Consider the following 26,763-nt stretch of genomic DNA (forward strand, 5'->3'; position numbering starts at 1 on the left):
TCCTTCAACATTATACTATATCATCATATTACATCCATCGTGGATATCATTGTCACTGTCCTTCAACATAATACCATAGGTGTCAACCTTCCCGGATTACGCGGGAAGTGCCCGGAAAATCATTAAAATTTCCCCTAAATCCCGATTTGGTACATTTCCCGAATCGGGGTTAAATTTCTCCCGGATTTGAGCAGTCTTCCCTCATAAAACCCCGGAAATCTTAGACACTTCGACCCTGAACTGATTATGTAAACAAAACACCCCCACCACCTGTGTAGCTGCCCTGGCCTGGGGCTTAGTGAGAGAGGGGAGTCGGTCACCCCTCACTGTGCATGCCTGCCGATCGGTGTATATATTACAACTGTGCCTATACTATGTGGCTTCATTTGGTATGGTCAGTTAATTTTGTGATTACAACTAGGATACATCACTTCAAGAACAAACACTGATAATATCTGTCAACAAGATTTACTCACATAAAAGCCAATAATGCCTATTTTAATCGTAGCTGTCAGTACCAGCGTTTGTACTGCCGCCATCTTTAATTGGTCAATACTAATATAAAGTCGTTAACTGCCACAAAAATCCGGATTTCAATTTGGGTCAGAAAAAAAATAAAACATTTTTAAGAAGCTTGTTTTATGTCATAAAAGAACTACTAGCAAACCAAAAATTAATGAATTACTGTATAATTATTATTTGAGAAAGGAAGGGAGATAATTTGATAAATACATTTAGAAATATTTCAGAACAAAATAAAAAAAAAATCAGGAGATAAGTAGTTGCTTTTGTATACTGGTTGCAAATTTCAAGTGACTACATCATTGATAATATAATTCACCAAATACAGTTCCTCTCTATGAAATTTCTGAAAACATTTTTTTTTTTAATTATTATTATTAAAAATTAACCATTGTTGTCAAATTTAAATATCAAAATGTAGCCTGAGGTAATTTACACCTGCTCAAGTCCATGAGGAACATCACCTAAAGTAACAAAAATGCCGCAATTTTTTACACGCACTTTCTCCCTCATTTTGGATGTGGAATGAGGGAGATCTCCCTCATTGGAGGTTTCAGAGGTTGACATGTATGTAATACTATATCATCATATTACATTGTACAATATTATCCTGTTTTCTGTTGTGAATTATTGTAAAGATGTTTAGAAATGTTTTTTTTTTTTAACATGGTTATTGACTTTACCATATAACTTTACAGCTGTTCTGGGTTATCAGGTCGATAACCCCAGTATTCTAACCAATCATTGTGTCTGTAGGCCTGATGTAATAATCTGTCTATATTGTACAATGTAGATATGTCAGTACTAAATTTATAATGTGTATGATAGCTAATAGAATTTTTTTATATCTGCCAACTTGGAAAGTTTTAGAAGTCCATGAAGAGAAGGTATATGTTACATTACAAGGACAAGTGTTACCATGGGCTGGGTACAGAACCATTTGACCACCTCTTATCCAGATGGTACAGTGTGGTTTAAACCTCCCCTCCCCCTACCCTTCCCACCTTATTGGGAGGACTGAATGACCATGGTTGGTTTCTCCATCCATATTCCAGAACTCAGCACCTCCGAATCCCCCACCAGGAGCTGTACATCTCTCAAATTCAGTCATATCTAATTACTGATGTCTATATCCTGATGTCCTTTCTATGTCTGTCCTACCATCCTTACATCCTAGTAACTGTCCTACCATCCTTACATCCCAGTATCTGTCCTACCATCCTTACATCCTAGTGTGTATCTGTCCTACCATCCTTACATCCTAGTGTGTATCTGTCCTACCATCCTTACATCCCAGTAACTGTCCTACCATCCTTACATCCCAGTATCTGTCCTACCATCCTCACATCCTAGTAACTGTCCTACCATCCTTACATCCCAGTATCTGTCCTACCATCCTCACATCCTAGTAACTGTCCTACCATCCTTACATCCTAGTGTCTGTCCTACGTCTGTAACCTGATATTACTCTCTCCCTACAGAGTCGGTGTGTAGCCGTACTGTTGTCCATACTGAGAAAGATGACGGAGTCACACTACAATCATTACATCAGTGAGTTTTCCTTCCTCACGGACCTACAGGACTTCCTGATGGAGATTCTCACGCTGTTCCAGGTTCTCATCAAGGAGAACGTGTTCGCAGGTGACTGGCTGGCAATGATCATGCTACAGAATAGGTCAGTGATTTTCATCTGTTGACCGTAAACTACAGAATTTACTACTGGTAATCCTAGGTTCTGTATTAGGCAGATGTATTTATGTGTGAATACTTTTTCAGAAAGGACATTTCTGGAATTAAAAAAATATTCTGTGTAAAGTTATATTTTGGAATAATTCCAATGCATACACTTACTGCATCTGGTTTTTCCGGACTGAAGTTATCGTAGATAAAATATGTTGGTACTTTGTAATTACTTTGCAGAGCTATGTATATAATTATAGTATGTACAATTAAATTTAATCATAATTGAATACAAATAGAACAGGTACTCAGATGAGTAATTCTGAGGCTTCATCATCACTGACATTTTCTCAGACAATAGAATTCCAGAGTTTTCTCCGAAAACAAATTCCGGAGTTTCCTCCGAAAAAAATTTCCAGATTTTTCTCCGAAAACAGAATTCAAGATCTTTCTCAGAAAATGGAATTTGAGAGCTTTCTCAGACAACAAAATTCCAGAGTTTCCTCCAAAAATAGAATTTCAGAGCTTTCTCAGAAAACAGAATTCAAGAGCTTTCTCAGAAAACAGGAAAATGTGAGCTCATGAAAGATAACATCAATCCTATTAATAGCAAGCATATGGAAGTTATATCAGTAGTTTTAAATGGGGCGATATTAGGAGTAGAGGCACACAACTAGGTCCTCGCTTTCCTGTTAATGTTTTAAATTTCACCGAAAATGTGGTAAAGTTTTGTTAACCTAATGCTGAATGATGTTTAGATGATAATTTGATTGAGACTTTGGTTATTTTTGATATGTTGTAGTATCATTATCCGAGCCCTGAGGTTCTTCGCCCAGACCATCTGGGAAAAGTTCACTTCATGTTTTGAGGAACAGGTAATTATTCAATAAGTGACGCTGAAAGTCTGACAATATTATCTTGGTCACATGTCATCAAATGTTATCAGGATATTTAGAGTGAAATTCAACTTAAAATAAAATCTTAACAGACCTACCACAGACATTTAGAGTGAAATCTAATTTAAAATAAAATTTTAACAGACCTATCCATAGTCTTGTTTAATAGCAATTTTTCAAAGTCATCTTCACAGTTTTAACAAAAAGCGTTGATAACTTATAACTTTTTTTTTCCAGTTGTGGAGCTGTTTCTTCCATTGTGCAATAGCCTTCCTCACACAGCGCCCTCTACAGCTAGAGCAGTTCTCTGTGTCCAAGCGTAACAAACTTGTGTCAAGGTCAGTAGATCTCAAGGTCATAAGAGTTCAAGGTCATTATTTTTGTAGTGAAAAATAGTGATTTAAAAGAATATCTGATACAATGAATTCAAGGTTGTCATTATTTTATGAAAGTTATGTGAGAATTTCTTTTTTCATCCCCAAATTGGTTTATTGATGGAAAAAGTTTTGTGATAAAAAGTCTTCCATAAAATGGCTGACTGTTATTATTGATAATTTTTTGCATATATTAAAGTGTAGGTTTTATGTTATTTCTATAGATACAGTGACATGCGACGTGAAATGGGATTTGAAATACGACAGATGTGGTCACGGCTTGGTGAGTAACTAGTTACTATATATGGCAACGAAAAGTGTCAAATTTTTTTTTTTTTAATGCGACATTTCAAATCTTAAATGGTGCTTTCTTATTACAAATACAAGCGTTAGGTATTCCCGAAAACCTCATTAAGTTTAGTTTGCAGAATATTGAAATATAAAAAAAAAATGGAATTATTGTTTCCAGTGTGAAGATCTTATTTTCTAAATACCTAGTAATTTAATTGTTTATTACGTGCACTACATACGTACAAACTGGCAGAATGAACCTTGACCCAATGAGGTAAGTTAATAGTATATCTTGTGAATTCTTTACCTATAATCAAATTTTAGTAGTTATGCTATATTAAGATAGTCCACTGTTATAAAAACCAGTTTGTGAATTTCTTGGAATGGCTATGCCAGTGATGTCACAATGAGACACATAGCTGATATCTCAATAGTGGTCATATGATGGAATGTTTATTTCTGTTCCAGGTGTAAACAAGAAATATTTCATCCCTACACTTGTGGAGCCTATCCTTGAGATGACGTTGGTGCCTGAACTAGGTAAAATTCAAATAAAATTTTATTTCTTTTACAATAATTACAAAGCAAAATATGTAATTTATCAATTGAATGTTCTTGTGGCCGATATCACAGTTAAGAATATGATTAAATGTTGATTAATGCCAATATGATATGTTTACATTTTTGATATGGTGCATATGTCGTAAACAAACAACAAATTTCATTTTTAAAAATTTTGTTTTTGTTTTTTTGTTTTTTTTTGTTTTAAATTTTCAGTAATAATTTTGTTTTCCAGAGTTGCGAAAGGCCACCATTCCGATTTTCTTTGACATGATGCAGTGTGAGTTCACACAAGTTGATCCTGTCACAAGGAAGATCAAAGGCAACTTTGATCAGGTGAGAATCTTTATACAGATATCAATAACAATTAAGTTGGTTTCATGATCAAAAAAGGAATATATATAAATGAATAAGGAGAAAAAATTAAAGTAGCTTTTATAAATTTTTATAACTTGTGTGTGTAGAAAATGTATGTATCTTGAGTGTATCGAAAATGTATGTAACTTGTGTGTATAGAAAATGTCTGTAACTTGAGTGTATAGAAAATGTATGTAACTTGTATGTATAGAAAATGTGTTTAACTTGTGTGTATAGAAAATGTATGTAACTTGTGTGTATAGAAAATGTATGTAACTTGTGTGTATAGAAATGTATGTAACTTGTGTGTATAGAAAATGTATGTAACTTGTATGTATAGAATGTCTGTAACTTGTGTGTATAGAAAATGTCTGTAACTTGTGTGTATAGAAAATGTCTGTAACTTGTGTGTATAGAAAATGTGTTTAACTTGTGTGTATAGAAAATGTATGTAACTTGTGTGTATAGAATGTCTGTAACTTGTGTGTATAGAAAATGTCTGTAACTTGTGTGTATAGAATGTCTGTAACTTGTGTGTATAGAAAATGTCTGTAACTTGTGTGTATAGAATGTCTGTAACTTGTGTGTATAGAAAATGTCTGTAACTTGTGTGTATAGAAAATATATGTGACATGTAACTTATATGGTCTCTTCATTTGATTAAATCAAGTCTTTTCTGCTGTAAATAACTTTATTTTTACATTTGTAGACGGAAAATGAGCTCATCATGAAACTAGATGCCCTGGTGGAGGGAGGTTATGGTGACGAGGAGTACATGGATCTCATTTACGATATGTATGTATCCATGGCAACACGAAATAGTACACAATTATTATTGATGATATTTATGTATCCCTAGTAACACTTAATAGGTCACGGATATTATTTATTTACAGTACTTGTGTATCCATGGCAACACGAAATAGTACACTTACATTATTGATGATATTTATGTATCCCTAGTAACACTAAAATGGTTTTTTTTTTTATTAATTTTAGGGGGAGGGGTATATTGGAAATAATATCCATTATTTCGAATATCCCCCCCCCCCCCCCCAAAAAAAAAAAATAAATAAATAAACATACACACAAATACACACTACATGCAAGCATCCTACACAAAGGGGAGCCTGTCCTTAAATGACCTTAGCTGTTGTATGACAATAAACAATACAAACAAACCCTAAAGACTAATTCAAGCTGTTCCTTCTGTTTGCTAAATAAAAAAAAACAAGTTTTAAAACACAGCTACACATAAAATGCTGCATATCCAATCTTTCAATCGCCATATAAAATTTGGCATGTTATGAGATTATGTATGCAAACATCTCCTGGCCCAAACAAATTGTGTGTCACGGATAGCTTCAGGAGTTTGTCCAGTGCTATCTCTTAGCTTTTTAGGTCATCTGACCCAAAGGGTCAGGATGACCTATAGTCATCGTGCTTCGTCCGTCGTCGTCCGCCGTGCGCCGTCCGTAAACTTTTTCTTTCAAAACGCTACTCCTCCTTAACGCTTGGGTGGATTACTTCCAAATTTGGTTTGAAGCATCATTGGGGGAGGGCAATCATATTTTATATAAATGAGGCTGGTCTGACCCCTGGGGCCAGAAGGGCGGGGCCCCAAAAAGGGAACTTAGGTGAATATTGCTATAAAATCCTACTCCTCCTTTACCCTTGGGTGGATTACAACTAAATTTGGTGTGAAACATCATTGGGGGAGGGCGGTCATATTTTATATAAATGAAGTTGGTGTGACCCCTGGGGCCTGAGGGGCGGGGCCCCAAAAGGGGAACTTTGATGAAATTTTGCTATAAAATCCTACTCCTCCTTAACCCTTTAGTGGATTTCAACCAGATATGTTGTGAAACATCATTTGGGGAGGGCAGTCATATTTTATATAAATGAGGCTGGTGTGACCACTAGGGCCTGAGGGGCGGGGCCCCAAATGGGGAACTTTGATGAAATTTTGCTATAAAATCCTACTCCTCCTTAACCCTTTAGTGGATTTCAACCAGATATGTTGTGAAACATCATTTGGGGAGGGCGGTCATATTTTTAGGTCATCTGACCCAAAGGGTCAGGATGACCTATAGTCATTGTGCTTCGTCCGTCGTCGTCCGCCGTGCGCCGTGCGCCGTGCGCCGTCCGTAAACTTTTTCTTTCAAAACGCTACTCCTCCTTAACGCTTGGGTGGATTACTTCCAAATTTGGTTTGAAGTATCATTGGGGGAGGGCAATCATATTTTATATAAATGAGGCTGGTCTGACCCCTGGGGCCAGAAGGGCGGGGCCCCAAAAAGGGAACTTAGGTGAATATTGCTATAAAATCCTACTCCTCCTTTACCCTTGGGTGGATTACAACTAAATTTGGTTGGAAACATCATTGGGGGAGGGCGGTCATATTTTATATAAATGAAGTTGGTGTGACCCCTGGGGCCTGAGGGGCGGGGCCCCAAAAGGGGAACTTTGATGAAATTTTGCTATAAAATCCTACTCCTCCTTAACCCTTTAGTGGATTTCAACCAGATATTGTGTGAAACATCATTTGGGGAGGGTGATCATATTTTATATAAATGAGGCTGGTGTGACCCCTAGGGCCTGAGGGGCGGGGCCCCAAAAGGGGAACTTTGATGAAATTTTGCTATAAAATCCTACTCCTCCTTAACCCTTTAGTGGATTTCAACCAGATATGTTGTGAAACATCATTTGGGGAGGGCGGTCATATTTTATATAAATGAGGCTAGTGTGACCCCTGGGGCCTGAGGGGCGGGGCCCCAAATGGGGAACTTTGATGAAATTTTGCTATAAAATCCTACTCCTCCTTAACCCTTTAGTGGATTTCAACCAGATATGTTGTGAAACATCATTTGGGGAGGGCGGTCATATTTTTAGCTCACCTGGTCCGAAGGACCAAGGTGAGCTTATGCCATACCGTGGCGTCCGTCGTCCGTCGTCCGTCCGTCCGTCCGTCGTCCGTCCGTCCGTCAACAATTGACTTCTTCTTCATAACCACTGATCAGAATTTGACCAAATTTGGTCAGCAGCATCCCTATGGGTAGGGGACTCAAAATTGTACAAATGATGGGGCTGACCCCCCAGGGGCCTGAGGGGCAGGGCCAAAAGGGGTCAATTTGGCTATATTGATATAAACGACTTCTTCTCTGAAACCGAGCAAAGGATATTGCTCCTATTTGTCTGGAAGTATCACTATGGGGTGGGGATTCAAAATTGTACAAATGGTGGTGCTGACCCCCAGGGGCCTGAGGGGCGGGGCCAAAAGGGGTCAATTTGGCTATATTGATATAAACGACTTCTTCTCTGAAACCGAGCAAAGGATATTGCTCCTATTTGTCTGGAAGCATCACTATGGGGTGGGGATTCAAAATTGTACAAATGGTGGTGCTGACCCCCTAGGGGCCTGAGGGGCAAGGCAAAAATGGGTCAATATAGCTATATTGATATTAACAACTTCTTCTCTGGAACCGAGCAATGGATATCACTCATATTTGCCTGGTAGCATCACTTTGTGGTGGGGATTCAAAATTGTACAAATGATGGGACTGACCCCCAAGGGGCCTGAGGGGCGGGGCCAAAATGGGTCAATATAGCTATATTGATGATACTGACTTCTTCTCTGAAACCGAGCAATGGATATCGCTCATATTTGCCTGGTAGCATAACTTTGGGGTTGGGATTCAAAATTGTACAAATGATGGGGCTGACCCCCAGGGGCCGGAAGGGCGGGGCCAAATGTGGTCATTTGGGCTATATTGATATAAACAACTTCTTCTCTGAAACCGAACAAACGATATTGCTCATATTTGCCTGGTAGCAACACTATGGGGTGGGGATTCAAAATTGTACAAATGGTGTGGCTGACCCCCGGGGGGCCTGAGGGGCGGGGCCAAGAGGGGTCAATATAGCTATATTGATATTAACGACTTCTTCTCTGAAACTAAGCAATGGATATCACTCATATTTGCCTGGTAGCAACCCCCTAGGGTAGGGATTCAAAATTGTACAAATGACAGGGCTGACCCCAGGGGACCTAAGAGGCGGGGCCAAAAGGGGTTATTTTGGCAAAATTTATATAAACAACTTTTTCTCTGAAAATAAGCAATGGATATCTTTAATATGTGACTGGTAGCATTCACTTTGGTTAAGGATTCAAAATTGTACAAATGATGGGGCCGACCCCCTGGAGGCTGAGGGGCTGGGCCAAAAGGGGTCAATTTGGCTAAATTGATATGAACAACTTCTCTGAAACAGCTCATATTTGACTATTAGCATTCTATTGGGGTAGGGATTCAAAATTGTATAAAGGAAGGAGCTGACTCCCAGGGGGCAGAGGGCAGGGTCAAAAGGGGCCAATTGGTCTAAACAAGATCTTCTCTGAAATTAAGCAATGGATATCACTCACATTTGTGTGTTAGCATCCCTATGGGGTCGTGCCAAAAGTCAATTTCATTTCATGGATTAATGTACCTTTTGGCATTTTTAGTATTAAAATAAAACCATTGTACATGTACCCATATAAAATGCTTATGATATATATTGACATAGCAATACCAGCGACAAATATACTTAAGCATCATTCTTGTTTCATATCTCATGAAACCAGGTGAGCGATACAGGCCCTCTGGGCCTCTTGTATATAAATGAGGCTAGTGTGACCCCTGGGGCCTGAGGGGCGGGGCCCCAAAAGGGGAACTTTTATGAGATTTTGCTATAAAATCCTACTCCGCCTTAACCCTTTAGTAGATTTCAACCAGATATGTTGTGAAAAATCATTTGGGGAGGGTGGTCATATTTTATATAAATGAGGCTAGTGTGACCCCTGGGGCCAGAGATGCGGGGCCCCAAAAGGGCAACTTTGATGAAATTTTGCTTTAAAATACTACTCCTCCAAAACCCAAAAGTAGATTATTACAAAATTTGGTGTGGAACATCGTTGGAGGAGGACAATCATATTTTATATAAACGAGGCTGGTCTGACCCCTAGGGCCAGAGGGGCCGCGCGGTCCCTAAATAGGGAACTTTGGTGGATATTTGCTATAAAATCCTACTCCTCCTTTACCCTTTGGTGGATTACAACTAAATTTGGTGTGAAACATCATTGGGGGAGGGTGGTCATATTTTATATAAATGAGGCTGGTGTGAGCCCTGGGGCCAGAGTGACGGGCCCAAAAAAGGGAACTTTGATGAAATTTTGCTATAAAATCCTACTCGTCCTTAACCCTTTGGTGGATTTCAACCAGATATTGTGTGAAACATCATTGGGGGAGGGTGGTCATATTTTATATAAATGAGGCTGGTGTGGCCCCTGGGGCCAGAGGGGCGGGGCCCCAAATGGGGAACTTTGATGAAATTTTGCTATAAAATCCTACTCCTCCTTAACCCTTTGGTGGATTTCAACAAGATATGGTGTGAAACATCATTGGGGGAAGGTGGTCATATTTTATATAAATTAGGCTGGTGTGGCCCCTGGGGCCAGAAGGGCAGGGCCCCAAAAGGGGAACTTTGATGAAATTTTGCTTTACAATACTACTCCTCCTAACCCCCATAGTGAATTATTACCAAATTTGGTGTGAAACATCATTGGAGGAGGACAATCATATTTTATATAAATGAGGCTGGTTTGACCCCTAGGGCCAGAGGGGCGGGGCCCCAGAAGGGGAACTTTGGTGAATTTTTGCTATAAATCCTACTTCTCTCTAACCCTTGGGTGGATTAATACGAAATATGGTGTGAAACATCCTTTGGGAAGGGTGGTCATATTTTATATAAACGAGGCTAGTGTGACCCCTGGGGCCTGAGGGGCAGGGCCCCAAAAGGGGAACTTTGGTGAATATTTGCTGTTAAATCCTAATCCTCCCTAACCTTTTGGTGGATTACAACCTTATTTGATGTGAAACATAAGGTGACGGCAATCATATTTTTTAATGAGACAGGTTTGACTCCTGGGGAAAAAAAGATGGGGCAAAAGGAGCGCTTAGGTTAAACATTTCTTTAAAATGCAATTCCTCCTTAATGCCTTAATTGATTACAACTATATTTAGCATGAAACGTCATTGGGGAAAGGCAATCCTAATTGATATAAATGAGTCTTGTCTGACCCATTGGGACAGAGGGGCATGCCCCAAAAATGGGAACTTGGCTAAAATTTTGCTTTATGATGCTGCTCTTCCTGGACAAGCTAAATGGATAAAAACCAAATTTGATCTAAAACATAACTGGCTGCGATAAATGATTTATGGTAATAATGCTGGATTGAGGGGTGTGTCCCTGCTGTAAGTGTAAGTGTTTGTCAGATGACCGTTAAGGCCCATGGGCCTCTTGTTTTATATTTTTTGTCTAAAATGAGGAAATGAAAACAAGAATCTCACTCAAAAAAGTTTGTACACTTTACAGATTACATCGAATGTGCAATGGTAACGATCTGATGCGGTCACAAGGTCTGGCGTTCGTGGAGATGATTAAGCGACTACTGCAGCGCCTCCTGGAGTACCGCAAGATCATTCAGTACGAGAGTAAGGAAGCACCGAATGAACTGTATCGTAAACTTACTCAATTTCTACCATGAGATCGATCGTCAGGAGATGTACATCCGCTACCTGTACAAACTGTGTGACCTTCACCTTGAGTGTGACAACTACACAGAGGCAGCCAACACACTCAAACTACACGTTGATCTTCTACAGGTGAGTGGTAGGGGACACCTTCTACAGGTGAGTGGTAGGGGACACCTTCTACAGGTGAGTGGTAGGGGACACCTTCTACAGGTGAGTGGTAGGGTATACCTTCTACAGGTGAGTGGTAGGGTATACCTTCTACAGGTGAGTGGTAGGGGATACCTTCTACAGGTGAGTGGTAGGGGACACCTTCTACAGGTGAGTGGTAGGGGACACCTTCTATAAGTGGGTGGTAGGGGACACCTTCTACAGGTGAGTGGTAGGGGACACCTTCTACAGGTGAATGGTAGGGGACACCTTCTACAGGTGAGTGGTAGGGGACACCTTCTACAGGTTGGTGATAGGGGACACCTTCTACAGGTGAGTGGTAGGGGACACCTTCTACAGGTGAGTGGTAGGGGACACCTTCTACAGGTAAGTGGTAGGGGACACCTTATACAGGTGGGTGGTAGGGGACACCTTCTACAGGTGAGTGGTAGGGGATACCTTCTACAGGTGGGTGGTAGGGGACACCTTCTACAGGTGGGTGGTAGGGGACACCTTCTACAGGTGAGTGGTAGGGTATACCTTCTACAGGTGAGTGGTAGGGGACACCTTCTACAGGTGAGTGGTAGGGGACACCTTCTACAGGTGAGTGGTAGGGGACACCTTCTACAGGTGAGTGGTAGGGGACACCTTCTACAGGTGAGTGGTAGGGGACACCTTCTACAGGTGAGTGGTAGGGGACACCTTCTACAGGTGAGTGGTAGGGGACACCTTCTACAGGTGAGTGGTAGGGGACACCTTCTACAGGTGAGTGGTAGGGGACACCTTCTACAGGTGAGTGGTAGGGGACACCTTATACAGGTGAGTGGTAGGGGACACCTTCTACAGGTGAGTGGTAGGGGACACCTTCTACAGGTGAGTGGTAGGGGACACCTTCTACAGGTGAGTGGTAGGGAACACCTACAGGTGAGTGGTAGGGGACACCTTCTACAGGTGAGTGGTAGGGGATACCTTCTACAGGTGAGTGGTAGGGGATACCTTCTACAGGTGAGTGGTAGAGGTTGAGAGGGATAGGGCTTGGACATCAACAATGTAAATTGAAACCAACACCTGAAATATGTATAATGGCTTTTAGGAAGACTTTGAGATTTGTAGCATTAGTTAGGTAATTCTTTCAGAGAAATTGTGGATAAATTAGACAACTACATGTTGATGTTTTATTGTTACAGTGGTCGGATGACAATCTGCCTCTGATGCTCCAGAGTAACTGGTACCCGAACGCCCACACTCACCGGGGTCTCAAGGAACTGCTCTACTACGATATCATTTCCTACTTCGACAAAGGAAAGGTCAGTATACATAGGGGTCAAGGCCAGTTTATATAACAATGGTAAGATTATTATAAAACAAACAAATCAGCAGATAAAGGCAATATGTCTACTAAGTGGGAATATCAGGGCAAGAACACGATACTCAAGATACAAAATTTAGATTATGCCGCATTTTTTCTGTAGGAAAGCATTGTTTGAGTTTAGAAAAAGGCTTTCCGAAACAAAAAGTAATGCCAACATGCATAAACATAATCATAACTTAGTATCAGTAAAATATGATTAGCATGAAAACCTTTTAAAGAGTACAAGGAGATTAAGACCAGGTGTTCCGGAAGGGTAAGCATCTCTGCTTACATTTTCACCATATGATACTTTCCATTGTATATTGATATCTCATATAAATATATTATTCTATTTTGAACTTTTATACATGCTTTTGTACAGATGTGGGAGAAGGGTATCCTGTTGTGTAAGGAGCTCGTCCACCTGTACGAGAGTGAGCTGTTTGACTACGAGAGACTCAGCGTGATACTGGTAAGTCAACTGTAACACATTCACAACATCAGAGCACTTCTCACTTTCATGTTACGGTTTTACCAAACATTAATCTGGCGGGGAGCCTCAGTACCTCTGTCAGGAGAGCTCCACAGAAATACAACTTAAGGTGATTAGGTATGTGGTTCGATCCTTACCCTAAAGGTGAAGATCTGCGATGTGTGGTTTGTCCTCGGAGGCCAACTCGATTTGCACTCTTCTCCCTCTAGAATATATCTTCCGGTCACTCGATTTGTAGCTCTTCTGCTTCTGGAAGATCTTCTACCTCTTCCGTCTCGAAGCTGGAAGATTTGTCTTCCAATATGGCTGCAATCATGTTTAAGTGCAAAGTGATAAGTTTCACTAGTAAAGGATTTATGACACATACGAGCACATGTTTGTGTCATAGTGTTTGAGAAAACTTAAAAACTTGTTTGTTTTGGGTTATGGGGTTATGTTCTTCCGGTTTACTAGATTTACATATAACGTAATGCGATTTTCTGCGAAGGCTTCTATTCTGAGAAGGGTGCACATCAAGTTGGCCTCAGCCTTGGCAGTTTGTTTCTCAGGTGACTTAATCATCGCTAGCTCTCCTTTGCTGTCATATTGTTGTGCCCTGAGCAAAACACTTTACACCAATTGCTCAGAATAGCATACCTCCTCTATGTAATAAAGTGAAGTAGCCACCAACTACTACACAGCCTGCCTCAAAATGACTCTGTTTTTTTGTAAGGATGATCGAGCGAGGAATAAACAAACACCAAGCAAACATTGGTCAATCACTCTCGCACCCTATATAATAACTTAATCTACGCTAATACAGGGGGATTGTAGACGCAACATCCCAGAAGGTAGAGAGTTGTAGTAATCTAGAGTAATCCACCATGGATACATATGTATACACGGGTCTCAGCAATTAATCTACATCAGTTAACATCCATTATTTGTATTTACAGCGAAGACAGGCAGACTTATACAGCTGCATCATCAAGGAGTTACGGGCAGACCCCGAGTACTTTAGGGTGGGCTACTTTGGACGAGGATTCCCTGCATTTGTACAGAACGAAGTATTTATCTACCGCGGTAAAGAGTACGAAAGACTGTCGGACTTCAATGCCAGGATGTTGAGCATGTTTCCAAATGCTGAGGTAAGTAACAAGAATTTTTAACAAATGGTTGATGTATAAAAATTGTGTATGGTATTTCACAAAATAAGTTGTGATGAGTCACAGTAGGATTTTAAAAAAACACAGACAGATTAGATATTTCTGCTCAGAATTAAGACTCGTAACTAAGTTGCCCCACCTCACTCTTCAAATTTTGCACTCCTCTTACACAAGTTAATTATGATTGTATTTCTATATGTAAAATAACTGAATCCTGTCCGACATTCTGACATGAGTATGATATTGTAAACTGTTGTGTTACAGTTACTGAAGTCGCTGTCCCCGCCGTCAGACGATATCATGGAGTCAAGCAAACAGTGTATCCTTACACCAGTCAACATTGAACGATTCAATAAAGTATACAGTCAAACCTACCTTAGTGACCAACTGGAGTAAGAGACTCCCTCTTGTATGTGACCGTGTTTGTCCCTCCCAATGTTATTTACTATTATACTAGTTACCTGAACCTGGATATAGAGACCACCTGTCATATGTGACCATTATTTACTATACTAGTTACCTGGATATAGAGACCACCTGTCATATGTGACCATTATTTACACTACTTGTTACCTGAACCTGGATATAGAGACCACCTGGATATAGAGACCACCTGTCATATGTGACCATTATTTACTATACTAGTTACCTGAACCTGGATATAGAGACCACCTGTCATATGTGACCATTATTTACTATACTAGTTACCTGAACCTGGATATAGAGACCACCTGTCATATGTGACCATTATCTACTATACTAGTTACCTGAACCTGGATATAGAGACCACCTGTCATATGTGACCATTATTTACTATACTAGTTACCTGTATCTGGATAGAGAGACCACCTGTCACATGACCTTTTTATCGCCTCTCTTGGAAGGTCACATATGGCAGGTTCACTGTACATTACATCTACCAGCAATATGTCCACCCAGGTTTAACGTAGTATGACTATTGACAAAGCTATGTCATCGTCTTGCAATAAAGTCATTGTTGGTGCAATGGTCCCCTGGGATTATTTTGGAATGTCCTTTTTTATTCGAATGACCTCATTTGGAAAGTTGACCTTGAGTAAATTGACCTATTTTGGAATGTTGACCTTTAGTAGAATGACCTAATTTGAAATGTTGACTTTTATTTAATAAACTATTTTGAATTGTTGACCTTGAGTAGATTGACCTATTTTGGAATTTTGACCTTCAGTAAAATGACCATTTTTGGAATGTTGACCTTCAGTAAAATGACCAATTTTGGAATGTTGACCTTGACCCCTGACCAGTTTTACAGGTCAATGCAGTTACTCCTGTTTTGGAGTTGAAGGACAGATTTGTGAACAAGCCAGTCAGTGAACGGATCCTCAAGTAAGTTGTCTAATTTATGAAATTTAATATGAACATAATTTTCTTTATCAAAATCTGTTTTCAAGGTAATTGAAATAAACCTTAGTGAAACCTGCATTACATGCATCTTTGTAACAGAAACCTGTCTATATAAATACCTTGTCTACAGAGGCCACTTTTCTCTGCTCGCTTGAGTGAACTTTATAGACAGGTTAGACTTTACAATAAGTAGAATATAAACTATAATTCTTTTGTGAAAAAAAAATCAAATCATTGCCTAGCTAGAGTGCTAGTTATAGGTAATGAATGTATGGTAAAGTAAATGAAATGTAAAAATGGTGACTCTGGTATTTTATGTAATTGATGATATGCCGTCTAAGGGGAGGTAACTGTTGACATTTACATTTTCCTTTATATTTTTTTCAGGTATTACAATGTGAATGAAGTCAATAAGTTCATGTATTCACGGCGAATGGATGAGAGTAATAGTGACATCACAGTAAGTAAATGGTATAGCTAGATCACCACACCCCAGTTAATAATAGTTATCCCAGCCGACTCGGCTGTAAATGAGTTTATGATAGGATAGTGCATGAAATGTTGTGTGTAAAATATGACAGCTCTGGCTTTATGCTCTCCAGGGAGTTGAAGAAGGGTTGCGAAAGTCCCAATAACGACAGATAATCATATGAGAAATGCTTTAAGACATATTTCCTGTGACATAGCGGTATAAAAAACTCCAAAATATTATCATTATCATATATATAACCACTGAATAATATATTGTTGTTTTCCGATATTGAGTTTAATCTTTGTTTGTTTTACAGAAAATGTGGCTGGAGCGAACAACGATGGACTCGTCTCATTCACTGCCAGGAATATTATGTTGGTTTCCTGTCGTCAAAACAACCACGGTATGTCTTACTAGATATAAAGTAGGCCTGTCAAATGTTGTTTTTTTAACAGGTCTGTCGAATATCTTTTTTTTTTATGTCTGTCCAATATTGTTTATCACGCCTAGTAATACACCAATCCATGTCTATAACACTACAGTCAATAACGTGACTCATGTTATTTATTGTCCTGTAATCAAACCACCCCGTACATTGAGATGGAGTTTATGGGTTAAATGGGTTCACTGTCTGGGCTTATTGAAGTATCAATATGGTGAATCCTACAGTAGATATTTGTGTTTTTGTTGACAGTATCAGGTCAGTCCTCTAGAGAATGCCATAGAGACACTGGACTCCACCAACAAAAAAATCAACCTCCTCATCGAGCAGCATACAACAGACCCCAGCCAGAACACCACCAGTTTGGGCATGTTACTCAACGGTGTAGTGGACGCCTCTGTCAACGGAGGAATCACCAACTATAAGGTAAGGGTACTGACCGCGGCCAGAGTGTGTCCAGTAAGACGGTGAAGTGGACAGAGGAATCACAAGCTATAAGCTAAGGATACTGACCACGGCCAGAGTGTGTCCAGTAAGACAGTGAAGTGGACAGAGGAATCACAAACTATAAGCTAAGGGTACTGACCGCGGCCAGAGTGTGTCCAGTAAGACAGTGTAGTGGATGTCTTGGTCAACAGAAGAATCACTATATATATTTATAAAGTTTGTGGCGGAATCTGCTAATTGTCTAATGAATATCGCTCAATGAGAATTTAGCCTTCTTACAATGGGCCATGGTGGCTGAGTGGTTGAGGTATCCCGACACTTTATTACTAGCCCTCCACCTCTAGGTTGCGAGTTCGAAACCTACGTGGGGCAGTTGCCAGGTACTGACCGTAGGCCGGTGGTTTTTCTCTGGGTTCTCCGGCTTTCCTTTACCTCCAAAACCTGGCATGTCCTTAAATGACCCTGGCTGTTAATAGGACGTTAAACAAAATAAACCAAACCAAAGCCTTCCTACAATTTGTGTCCTTATCTCTCCAACAATGTCCTAATCAACATAAACTTATGAGGGCCGAGGGATGCTCAATCTATTTAAAGCCACAATCATGAATGGCAGCCATGGCAATGACAGACTCTTTCACCCTAACCCTAACCGATTTTGTCCATTTTGCAAAAGCCGCTTGTCTTGTTTACTTCAGAGTGCTACCTCGTCGATATAAACTAGCCAAATGAGACCAGTCCTTGAGTACACGGCCCTATATAGTAAGAGAATAGTAGGACTTAAAAAGAACCTCCTTGAGTACCTCCTTTAATACGAGACTCACAGCATATCAATCATCCCTTGTAGCTTGTTTTCTAAGCATAATGTAAATGGATGAATCACCTTTCGATTTACTTGATATACATATCTACATATTCAACTCAGTCTCTTTAAGAATGGTGCTGTTATAAGTTTATGGATAAAATGGAGTGATTGAATTGACATATCATACTTCTAATGTGTACACTTTCTGTTTCAGATCTTCTACTCCGATGACTACGGTGAATCAGAAAAGGACATGAACCTGGTCATCAAGCTCAAAGAGTTAACTCGAAATCAGGTATTACTCTCTTCACTAAAACCTTATTGTCGACTAAACTTAAGGGCACTTAAAACTGAATCTTTACTAAGTGTAATGGAACTAGGGAGTTTTACTCTAAAATTACGATGCCTTTAATTTCCAGCCTTCTGTCTGTCAAAGGTTTGTCTGCTGTATGCTTATGATTTATTTTTCTCATTAAGATGAATTTCTTAGGAGTTATGCCCCTTTGTTTAATTTCTTTGGAGTTACGCCCTTTGTTGAATTTCTTTGGACTTATGCCCTTTGTTGAATTTCTTAGGAGTTATGCCCCTTGTTGAATTTCTTAGGAGTTATGCCCCTTTGTTGAATTTCTTTGGAGTTATGCCCTTTGATGAGTTTCTTAGGAGTTATATCCCTTTGTTGAATTTCTTAGGAGTTATGCCCCTTTGTTGAATTTCTTAGGAGTTATGCCCCTTTGTTGCTAACCTTGATGAAATATTTTTAGTGATGCTCTGGCCTATTCAACCAAATCTCTTGAAACTTGAACCATTTATTTAGTACCTGAAACATCGGGCACATGCAATATTTTGAGGAGTTATGTCCCTTTCACATTGATGAAAGTGTTCAGTATCGATACTGAATTCAGTATTTTTGAAATATAGTCACCCATATATGCCTATGTTGATTTTAAACAAAACCATTTCGCGATTTCAATATGCAAACTATTGCGTTGGGTTAATTTTCGCGATCGATCCACCAATTTGTAGTTCTAGCTTACGCCAATTGGTATCCAAATAATATATGTGGGGCAAATTTTCGCGATCAATAGGACTCCGCCTAATTCCCCCCACGTTTACAGTATTTCAGTATTTCAGGAACCGGGACACTTTCAACCATGCTTTCATGATCGCCTTACATAAACCTTCATATATTTTCCGTTTAATAATTTGTGGGTGTTGCTGATTCTGTCTTCACTTCTTCCAGATGATCCTACTCAGAGAGGCCTTGAACATCCACAAGAAAAAAGTGTCCGATGACTTGAAGCCTTTCCACCATCACATGGAGCAGAGGTTTGAGGAGATGTGCAACCTCATCAAGCAGGAGTATAGCCTTAAGGTATGTGTGTCACAAAAATCAGTAAGATCTGATGATTGTGGTCAGTATTAGATGGGTCAGAGAAATTCTGGGGTCTCTGGGTGGGGAGAGTCAAAAGTGCCCTTAGATCTCAAATTTAGACAGGTCAGAACAGTAGGTCAGAACTCAAGGTGGTGGTTCTGAGCCATACTGGGGAGGTGTCTACAGTAGAAGTCAGAACCCAAGGTGGTGGTTCTGAGCCATACTGGGGAGGTGTCTACAGTAGATGTCAGAACTCAAGGTGGTGGTTCTGAGCCATACAAGGGAGATGTTTACAGTAGATGTCAGAACTCAAGGTGGTGGTTCTGAGCCATACTGGGGAGGTGTGTACAGTAGATGTCAGAACTCAAGGTGGTGGTTCTGAGCCATACTGGGGAGGTGTCTACAGTAGATGTCAGAACTCAAGGTGGTGGTTCTGAGCCATACTGGGGAGGTGTCTACAGTAGATGTCAGAACTCAAGGTGGTGGTTCTGAGCCATACTGGGGAGATGTCTACAGTAGAAGTCAGAACTCAAGGTGGTGGTTCTGAGCCATACTTGGGAGGTGTCTACAGTAAGTCAGAACTCAAGGTGGTGGTTCTGAGCCGTACTGGGGAGGTGTCTACAGTAGGTCAGAACTCAAGGTGGTGGTTCTGAGCCGTACTGGGGAGGTGTCTACAGTAGAAGTCAGAACTCAGGTGGTGGTTCTGAGTCATACTGGGGAGATGTCTACAGTAGAAGTCAGAACTCAAGGTGGTGGTTCTGAGCCATACTGGGGAGGTGTCTACAATAGAAGTCAGAACTCAAGGTGGTGGTTCTGAGTCATACTGGGGAGGTGTCTACAGTAGAATTCAGAACTCAAGCTTGCATGGTTTACAAGTTACCAGGAGTATTCAAGTGATGTTTAAGCTTAATATATGATAATGAATAGATATCTTCATCTGGAATATTTTTATGACTGAATATTTAACCGTTTCCACAACCTTGGGTATTCTGCTATAAGGTATAGTCTGTTTCATAAAACTTCAGAATAACTAATCTTAATAAGGGCGCCCCCACTGTCAATTACCCGCGCCCTGCGCCCTTATTAGGTCAAATACGGTATATATATTTATTTAGCCTTCTTACAATGGGCCACGGTGGCCGAGTGGTTAAGGTGTCCCGACACTTAATCACTAGCCCTCCACCTCTGGGTTGCAAGTTTGAATCCTACGTGGGGCAGTTGCCAGGTACTGACCGTAGGCCAGTGGTTTTTTAGCTCACTTGCCCTTCGTGAGCTTATGCCGTGGTGCGGCGTCCGTCGTCCGTCCGTCCGTCCGTCCGTCCGTCCGTCCGGCCGTCTGTCCGTCCGGCCGTCCGGCCGTCCGGCGTCAACTTTTTCATTTAAACAACTTCTTATCAATAACCAAGAGGCCCAGGGACTTAATATTAGGCCTGTAGCATGCTGGGGTGAAGGGCTACCAAGTTTGTTCAAAGAAATCACCTTGACCTTCATTCAAGGTCACATGGGTCAAATAGGCTATAATCTTCAAATGACTTCTTCTCAATAACCAAGAGGCCCAGGGACTTGATATTGGGCCTGTGGCATGCTTGGCTAAAGGGCTACCAAGTTTGTTCAAATAAATGACCTTGACCTTCATTCAAGGTCACATGGGTCAAATAGGCTATAATCTTCAAACGACTTCTTCTCAATAACCAAGAGGCCCAGGGATGTGATATTAGGCCTGTAGCATGCTGGGATGAAGCGCTACCAAGTTTGTTCAAAGAAATCACCTTGACCTTCAATCAAGGTCACATGGGTCAAATAGGCTATAATCTTCAAACGACTTCTTCTCAATAACCAAGAGGCCCAGGGGTTTGATATTGGGCCTGTCGCATGCTGGTGTGAAGGGCTACCAAGTTTGTTCAAATAAATGACCTTGACCTTCATTCAAGGTCACAGGGGTCAAATAGGCTATAATCTTCAAACAACTTCTTCTCAATAGCCAAGAGGCCCATGGACTTGATATTGCGCCTGTAGCCTGCTGAGGTGAAGGACTACCAAGTTTTTTCAAATGAATGACCTTGACCTTCATTCAAGGTCACAGGGGTCAAATAGGCTATAATCTTCAAACGACTTCTTCTCAATAACCAAGAGGTCCAGGGATGTGATATTAGGCCTGTAGCATGCTGGGGTGAAGCGCTACCAAGTTTGTTCAAAGAAATCACCTTGACCTTCATTCAAGGTCACATGGGTCAAATAGGCTATAATCTTCAAATGACTTCTTTTCAATAACCAAGAGGCCCAGGGACTTGATATTGGGCCTGTAGCATGCTTGGCTAAAGGGCTACCAAGTTTGTTCAAATCAATGACCTTGACCTTCATTCAAGGTCACATGGGTCAAATACGCTATAATCTTCAAACGACTTCTTCTCAATAACCAAGAGGCCCAGGGATGTGATTTTAGGCCTGTAGCATGCTGGGGTGAAGCGCTACCAAGTTTGTTCAAAGAAATCACCTTGACCTTCAATCAAGGTCACATGGGTCAAATAGGCTATAATCTTCAAACGACTTCTTCTCAATAACCAAGAGGCCCAGGGGTTTGATATTGGGCCTGTCGCATGCTGGTGTGAAGGGCTACCAAGTTTGTTCAAATAAATGACCTTGACCTTCATTCAAGGTCACAGGGGTCAAATAGGCTATAATCTTCAAACAACTTCTTCTCAATAGCCAAGAGGCCCATGGACTTGATATTGCGCCTGTAGCATGCTGAGGTGAAGGACTACCAAGTTTTTTCAAATGAATGACCTTGACCTTCATTCAAGGTCACAGGGGTCAAATAGGCTATAATCTTCAAACGACTTCTTCTCAATAACCAAGAGGTCCAGGGATGTGATATTAGGCCTGTAGCATGCTGGGGTGAAGCGCTACCAAGTTTGTTCAAAGAAATCACCTTGACCTTCATTCAAGGTCACATGGGTCAAATAGGCTATAATCTTCAAATGACTTCTTTTCAATAACCAAGAGGCCCAGGGACTTGATATTGGGCCTGTAGCATGCTTGGCTAAAGGGCTACCAAGTTTGTTCAAATCAATGACCTTGACCTTCATTCAAGGTCACATGGGTCAAATACGCTATAATCTTCAAACGACTTCTTCTCAATAACCAAGAGGCCCAGGGATGTGATTTTAGGCCTGTAGCATGCTGGGGTGAAGCGCTACCAAGTTTGTTCAAATAAATGACCTTGACCTTCAATCAAGGTCACATGGGTCAAATAGGCTATAATCTTCAAACGACTTCTTCTCAATAACCAAGAGGCCCATGGACTTGATATTGCGCCTGTAGCATGCTGGGGTGAAGGACTACCAAGTTTGTTCAAATGAATGACTTTGACCTTCATTCAAGGTCACATGGGTCAAATAGGCTATAATCTTCAAACGACTTCTACTCAATAACCAAGAGGCCCAGGGACTTGATATTGGGACTGTAGCATGCTTGGGTGAAGGGCTACCAAGTTTGTTCAAAGAAATCACCTTGACCTTCATTCAAGGTCACATGGGTCAAATGGACTATAATCTTCAAACAACTTCTCAATAACCAAGAGGCCCATGGACTTAATATTGGGGCTGTAGCATGCTGGGGTGAAGGGCTACCAAGTTTGTTCAAAGAAATCACCTTGACCTTCATTCAAGGTCACATGGGTCAAATGGACTATAATCTTCAAACAACTTCTTCTCAATAACCAAGAGGCCCATGGACTTGATATTGGGCCTGTAGCATGCTTGGCTAAAGGGCTACCAAGTTTATTCAAATAAATGACCTCCTCCATTCAGGGTCACATGGGTCAAATAGGCTATAATCTTCAAACGACTTCTTCTCCATAACCAAAAGGCCCAGGGACTTGATATTGGGCCTGTAGCATGCTGGTGTGAAGGGCTACCAAGTTTGTTCAAATAAATGACCTTGACCTTTATTTAAGGTCACAAGGGTGAAATCAGCTTAAATCTGTAAACAATAATTTTGCAATAGCCATGAGCTTCTGAGACCTGATAGTAGGCCAATAGAATGCTGGAATGAAGGACTAGAAAATTTATTAATATGAATAAACTTAGCTTACGATGATATTTGAATAAAGAGGTAATCAGCATAGTATCTGTAGAAATGACCTCAATCAACTTCAAAGTTGCTGTAGAGCCAGGTGAGCGATACAGGCCCATTGGGCCTCTTGTTTCCAGGTACTCCGGGTTTCCGCCACCTCCAAAACCTGGCACGTCCTTAAATGACCCTGGCTGTTAATAGGACGTTAAACAAAAACAAACCAAAGCCTTCCTACAATTTGTGTCCTTATCTCTCCAACAATTAATGTCCTAATCAACATAAACTTACGAAGGCCGAGGGATGCTCAATCTATTTAAAGCCACAATCATGAATGGCAGCCATGGCAATGACAGACTCTTTCACCCTAACCCTAACCAATTTTGTCCATTTTGCAAAAGCCGCTTGTCTTGTTCACTTCAGAGTGCTATACTTCGTCTATATAAACTAACCAAATGAGACCAGTCCTTGGGTACATGACCCTATATAGTAAGGGAATAGTAGGACTTAAAAAGAACCTCCTTGAGTACCTCCTTTAATACGAGGCTTACAACATATCAATCATCCCTTGTAGCTTGTTTTCTAAGCATAATATAAATGGATGAATCACCTTTCGATTTACTTGATAAACATATCTACGTATTCAACTCATTCTCTTTAAGAATGGTGCTGTTATAAGTTTATGGATGAAATGGAGTGATTGAATTGACATATCATACTTCTAATGTGTACACTTTCTGTTTCAGATCTTCTACTCGGATGACTACGGTGAATCAGAAAAGGACATGAACCTGGTCATCAAGCTCAAAGAGTTAACTCGAAATCAGGTATTACTCTCTTCACTAAAATCTTAATTGTCGACTAAACTTAAGGGCACTAAAACTGAATCTTTACTAAGTGTAATGGAACTAGGGAGTTTTACTCTAGAATTACGATGCCTTTAATTTCCAGCCTTCTGTCTGTCAAAGGTTTGTCTGCTGTATGCTTATGATTTATTTTTCTCATTAAGATGAATTTCTTAGGAGTTATGCCCCTTTGTTTAATTTCTTTGGAGTTATGCCCTTTGTTGAATTTCTTAGGAGTTATGCCCCTTTGTTGAATTTCTTTGGACTTATGCCCTTTGTTGAATTTCTTAGGAGTTATGCCCCTTGTTGAATTTCTTAGGAGTTATGCCCCTTTGTTGAATTTCTTTGGAGTTATGCCCTTTGATGAGTTTCTTAGGAGTTATATCCCTTTGTTGAATTTCTTAGGAGTTATGCCCCTTTGTTGAATTTCTTAGGAGTTATACCCCTTTGTTGAATTTCTTAGGAGTTATACCCCTTTGTTGAATTTCTTAGGAGTTATGCCCCTTTGTTGCTAACCTTGATGAAATATTTTTAGTGATGCTCTGGCCTATTCAACCAAATCTCTTGAAACTTGAACCATTTATTTAGTACCTGAAACATTGGGCACATGCAATATTTTGAGGAGTTATGTCCCTTTCACATTGATGAAAGTGTTCAGTATCGATACTGAATTCAGTATTTTTGAAATATAGTCACCCATATATGCCTATGTTGATTTTAAACAAAACCATTTCGCGATTTCAATATGCAAACTATTGCGTTGGGTTAATTTTCGCGATCGATCCACCAATTTGTAGTTCTAGCTTACGCCAATTGGTATCCAAATAATATTTGTGTGGCAAATTTTGGCGATCAATAGGACTCCGCCTAATTCCCCCCACGTTTACAGTATTTCAGTATTTCAGGAACCGGGACACTTTCAACCATGCTTTCATGATCGCCTTACATAAACCTTCATATATTTTCCGTTTAATAATTTGTGGGTGTTGCTGATTCTGTCTTCACTTCTTCCAGATGATCCTACTCAGAGAGGCCTTGAACATCCACAAGAAAAAAGTGTCCGATGACTTGAAGCCTTTCCACCATCACATGGAGCAGAGGTTTGAGGAGATGTGCAACCTCATCAAGCAGGAGTATAGCCTTAAGGTATGTGTGTCACAAAAATCAGTAAGATCTGATGATTGTGGTCAGTATTAGATGGGTCAGAGAATTTCTGGGGTCTCTGGGTGGGGAGAGTCAAAAGTGCCCTAAGATCTCAAATTTAGACAGGTCAGAACAGTAGGTCAGAACTCAAGATGGTGGTTCTGAGTCATACTGGGGAGGTGTCTACAGTAGAAGTCAGAACTCAAGGTGGTGGTTCTGAGCCATACTGGGGAGGTGTCTACAATAGATGTCAGAACTCAAGGTGGTGGTTCTGAGTCATACCGGGGAGGTGTCTACAGTAGAAGTCAGAACTCAAGGTGGTGGTTCTGAGCCATACTGGGGAGGTGTCTACAGTAGGTCAGAACTCAAGGTGGTGGTTCTGAGTCATACCTGGGGAGGTGTCTACAGTAGAAGTCAGAACTCAAGGTGGTGGTTCTGAGCCATACTGGGGAGGTGTCTACAGTAGGTCAGAACTCAAGGTGGTGGTTCTGAGTCATACCGGGGAGGTGTCTACAGTAGGTCAGAACTCAAGGTGGTGGTTCTGAGTCATACCGGGGAGGTGTCTACAGTAGGTCAGAACTCAAGGTGGTGGTTCTGAGCCATACTGGGGAGATGTCTACAGTAGAAGTCAGAACTCAAGGTGGTGGTTCTGAGCCATACAAGGGAGATGTCTACAGTAGAAGTCAGAACTCAAGGTGGTGGTTCTGAGTCATACTGGGGAGGTGTCTACAGTAGAAGTCAGAACTCAAGGTTGTGGTTCTGAGCCATACTGGGGAGGTGTCTACAGTAGAAGTCAGAACTCAAGGTGGTGGTTCTGAGTCATACTGGGGAGATGTCCACAGTAGGTCAGAACTCAGGGTGGTGGTTCTGAGCCATACTGGGGAGGTGTCTACAGTAGAAGTCAGAACTCAGGGTGGTGGTTCTGAGCCATACTGGGGAGGTGTCTACAGTAGAAGTCAGAACTCAGGGTGGTGGTTCTGAGCCATACTGGGGAGGTGTCTACAGTAGAAGTCAGAACTCAGGGTGGTGGTTCTGAGCCATACTGGGGAGGTGTCTACAGTAGAAGTCAGAACTCAGGGTGGTGGTTCTGAGTCATACTGGGGAGGTGTCTACAGTAGAAGTCAGAACTCAGGGTGGTGGTTCTGAGTCATACCGGGGAGGTGTCTACAGTAGAAGTCAGAACTCAGGGTGGTGGTTCTGAGCCATACTGGGGAGGTGTCTACAGTAGAAGTCAGAACTCAGGGTGGTGGTTCTGAGCCATACTGGGGAGGTGTCTACAGTAGAAGTCAGAACTCAAGGTGGTGGTTCTGAGCCATACTGGGGAGGTGTCTACAGTAGGTCAGAACTCAAGGTTGTGGTTCTGAGCCATACTGGGGAGGTGTCTACAGTTGAAGTCA

The 26,763-nt window shown here is 40.9% G+C and overlaps 1 protein-coding gene across 1 annotated transcript in view; it reads left to right on the forward strand.

The window, feature by feature from the left end:
• The window catches only part of LOC117339992 (dedicator of cytokinesis protein 1-like), a 91,915-nt gene that overhangs the window by 37,330 nt on the left and 27,822 nt on the right, over nucleotides 1-26,763 (forward strand). The window contains 19 exon segments of the mRNA XM_033901719.1: nucleotides 2,004-2,197; nucleotides 3,005-3,077; nucleotides 3,336-3,436; nucleotides 3,697-3,755; nucleotides 4,232-4,303; nucleotides 4,560-4,660; nucleotides 5,391-5,476; nucleotides 11,093-11,222; nucleotides 11,224-11,382; nucleotides 12,588-12,707; nucleotides 13,134-13,223; nucleotides 14,180-14,371; nucleotides 14,654-14,708; nucleotides 15,673-15,754; nucleotides 16,160-16,232; nucleotides 16,561-16,647; nucleotides 16,939-17,112; nucleotides 24,125-24,205; nucleotides 25,238-25,369. Of these exon segments, the coding sequence (XP_033757610.1) occupies nucleotides 2,004-2,197; nucleotides 3,005-3,077; nucleotides 3,336-3,436; nucleotides 3,697-3,755; nucleotides 4,232-4,303; nucleotides 4,560-4,660; nucleotides 5,391-5,476; nucleotides 11,093-11,222; nucleotides 11,224-11,382; nucleotides 12,588-12,707; nucleotides 13,134-13,223; nucleotides 14,180-14,371; nucleotides 14,654-14,708; nucleotides 15,673-15,754; nucleotides 16,160-16,232; nucleotides 16,561-16,647; nucleotides 16,939-17,112; nucleotides 24,125-24,205; nucleotides 25,238-25,369 (2,061 nt within the window).

The sequence above is a fragment of the Pecten maximus genome, chromosome 12, assembly GCF_902652985.1.
Source record: "Pecten maximus chromosome 12, xPecMax1.1, whole genome shotgun sequence".
NCBI classification, from domain to species: domain Eukaryota; kingdom Metazoa; phylum Mollusca; class Bivalvia; order Pectinida; family Pectinidae; genus Pecten; species Pecten maximus.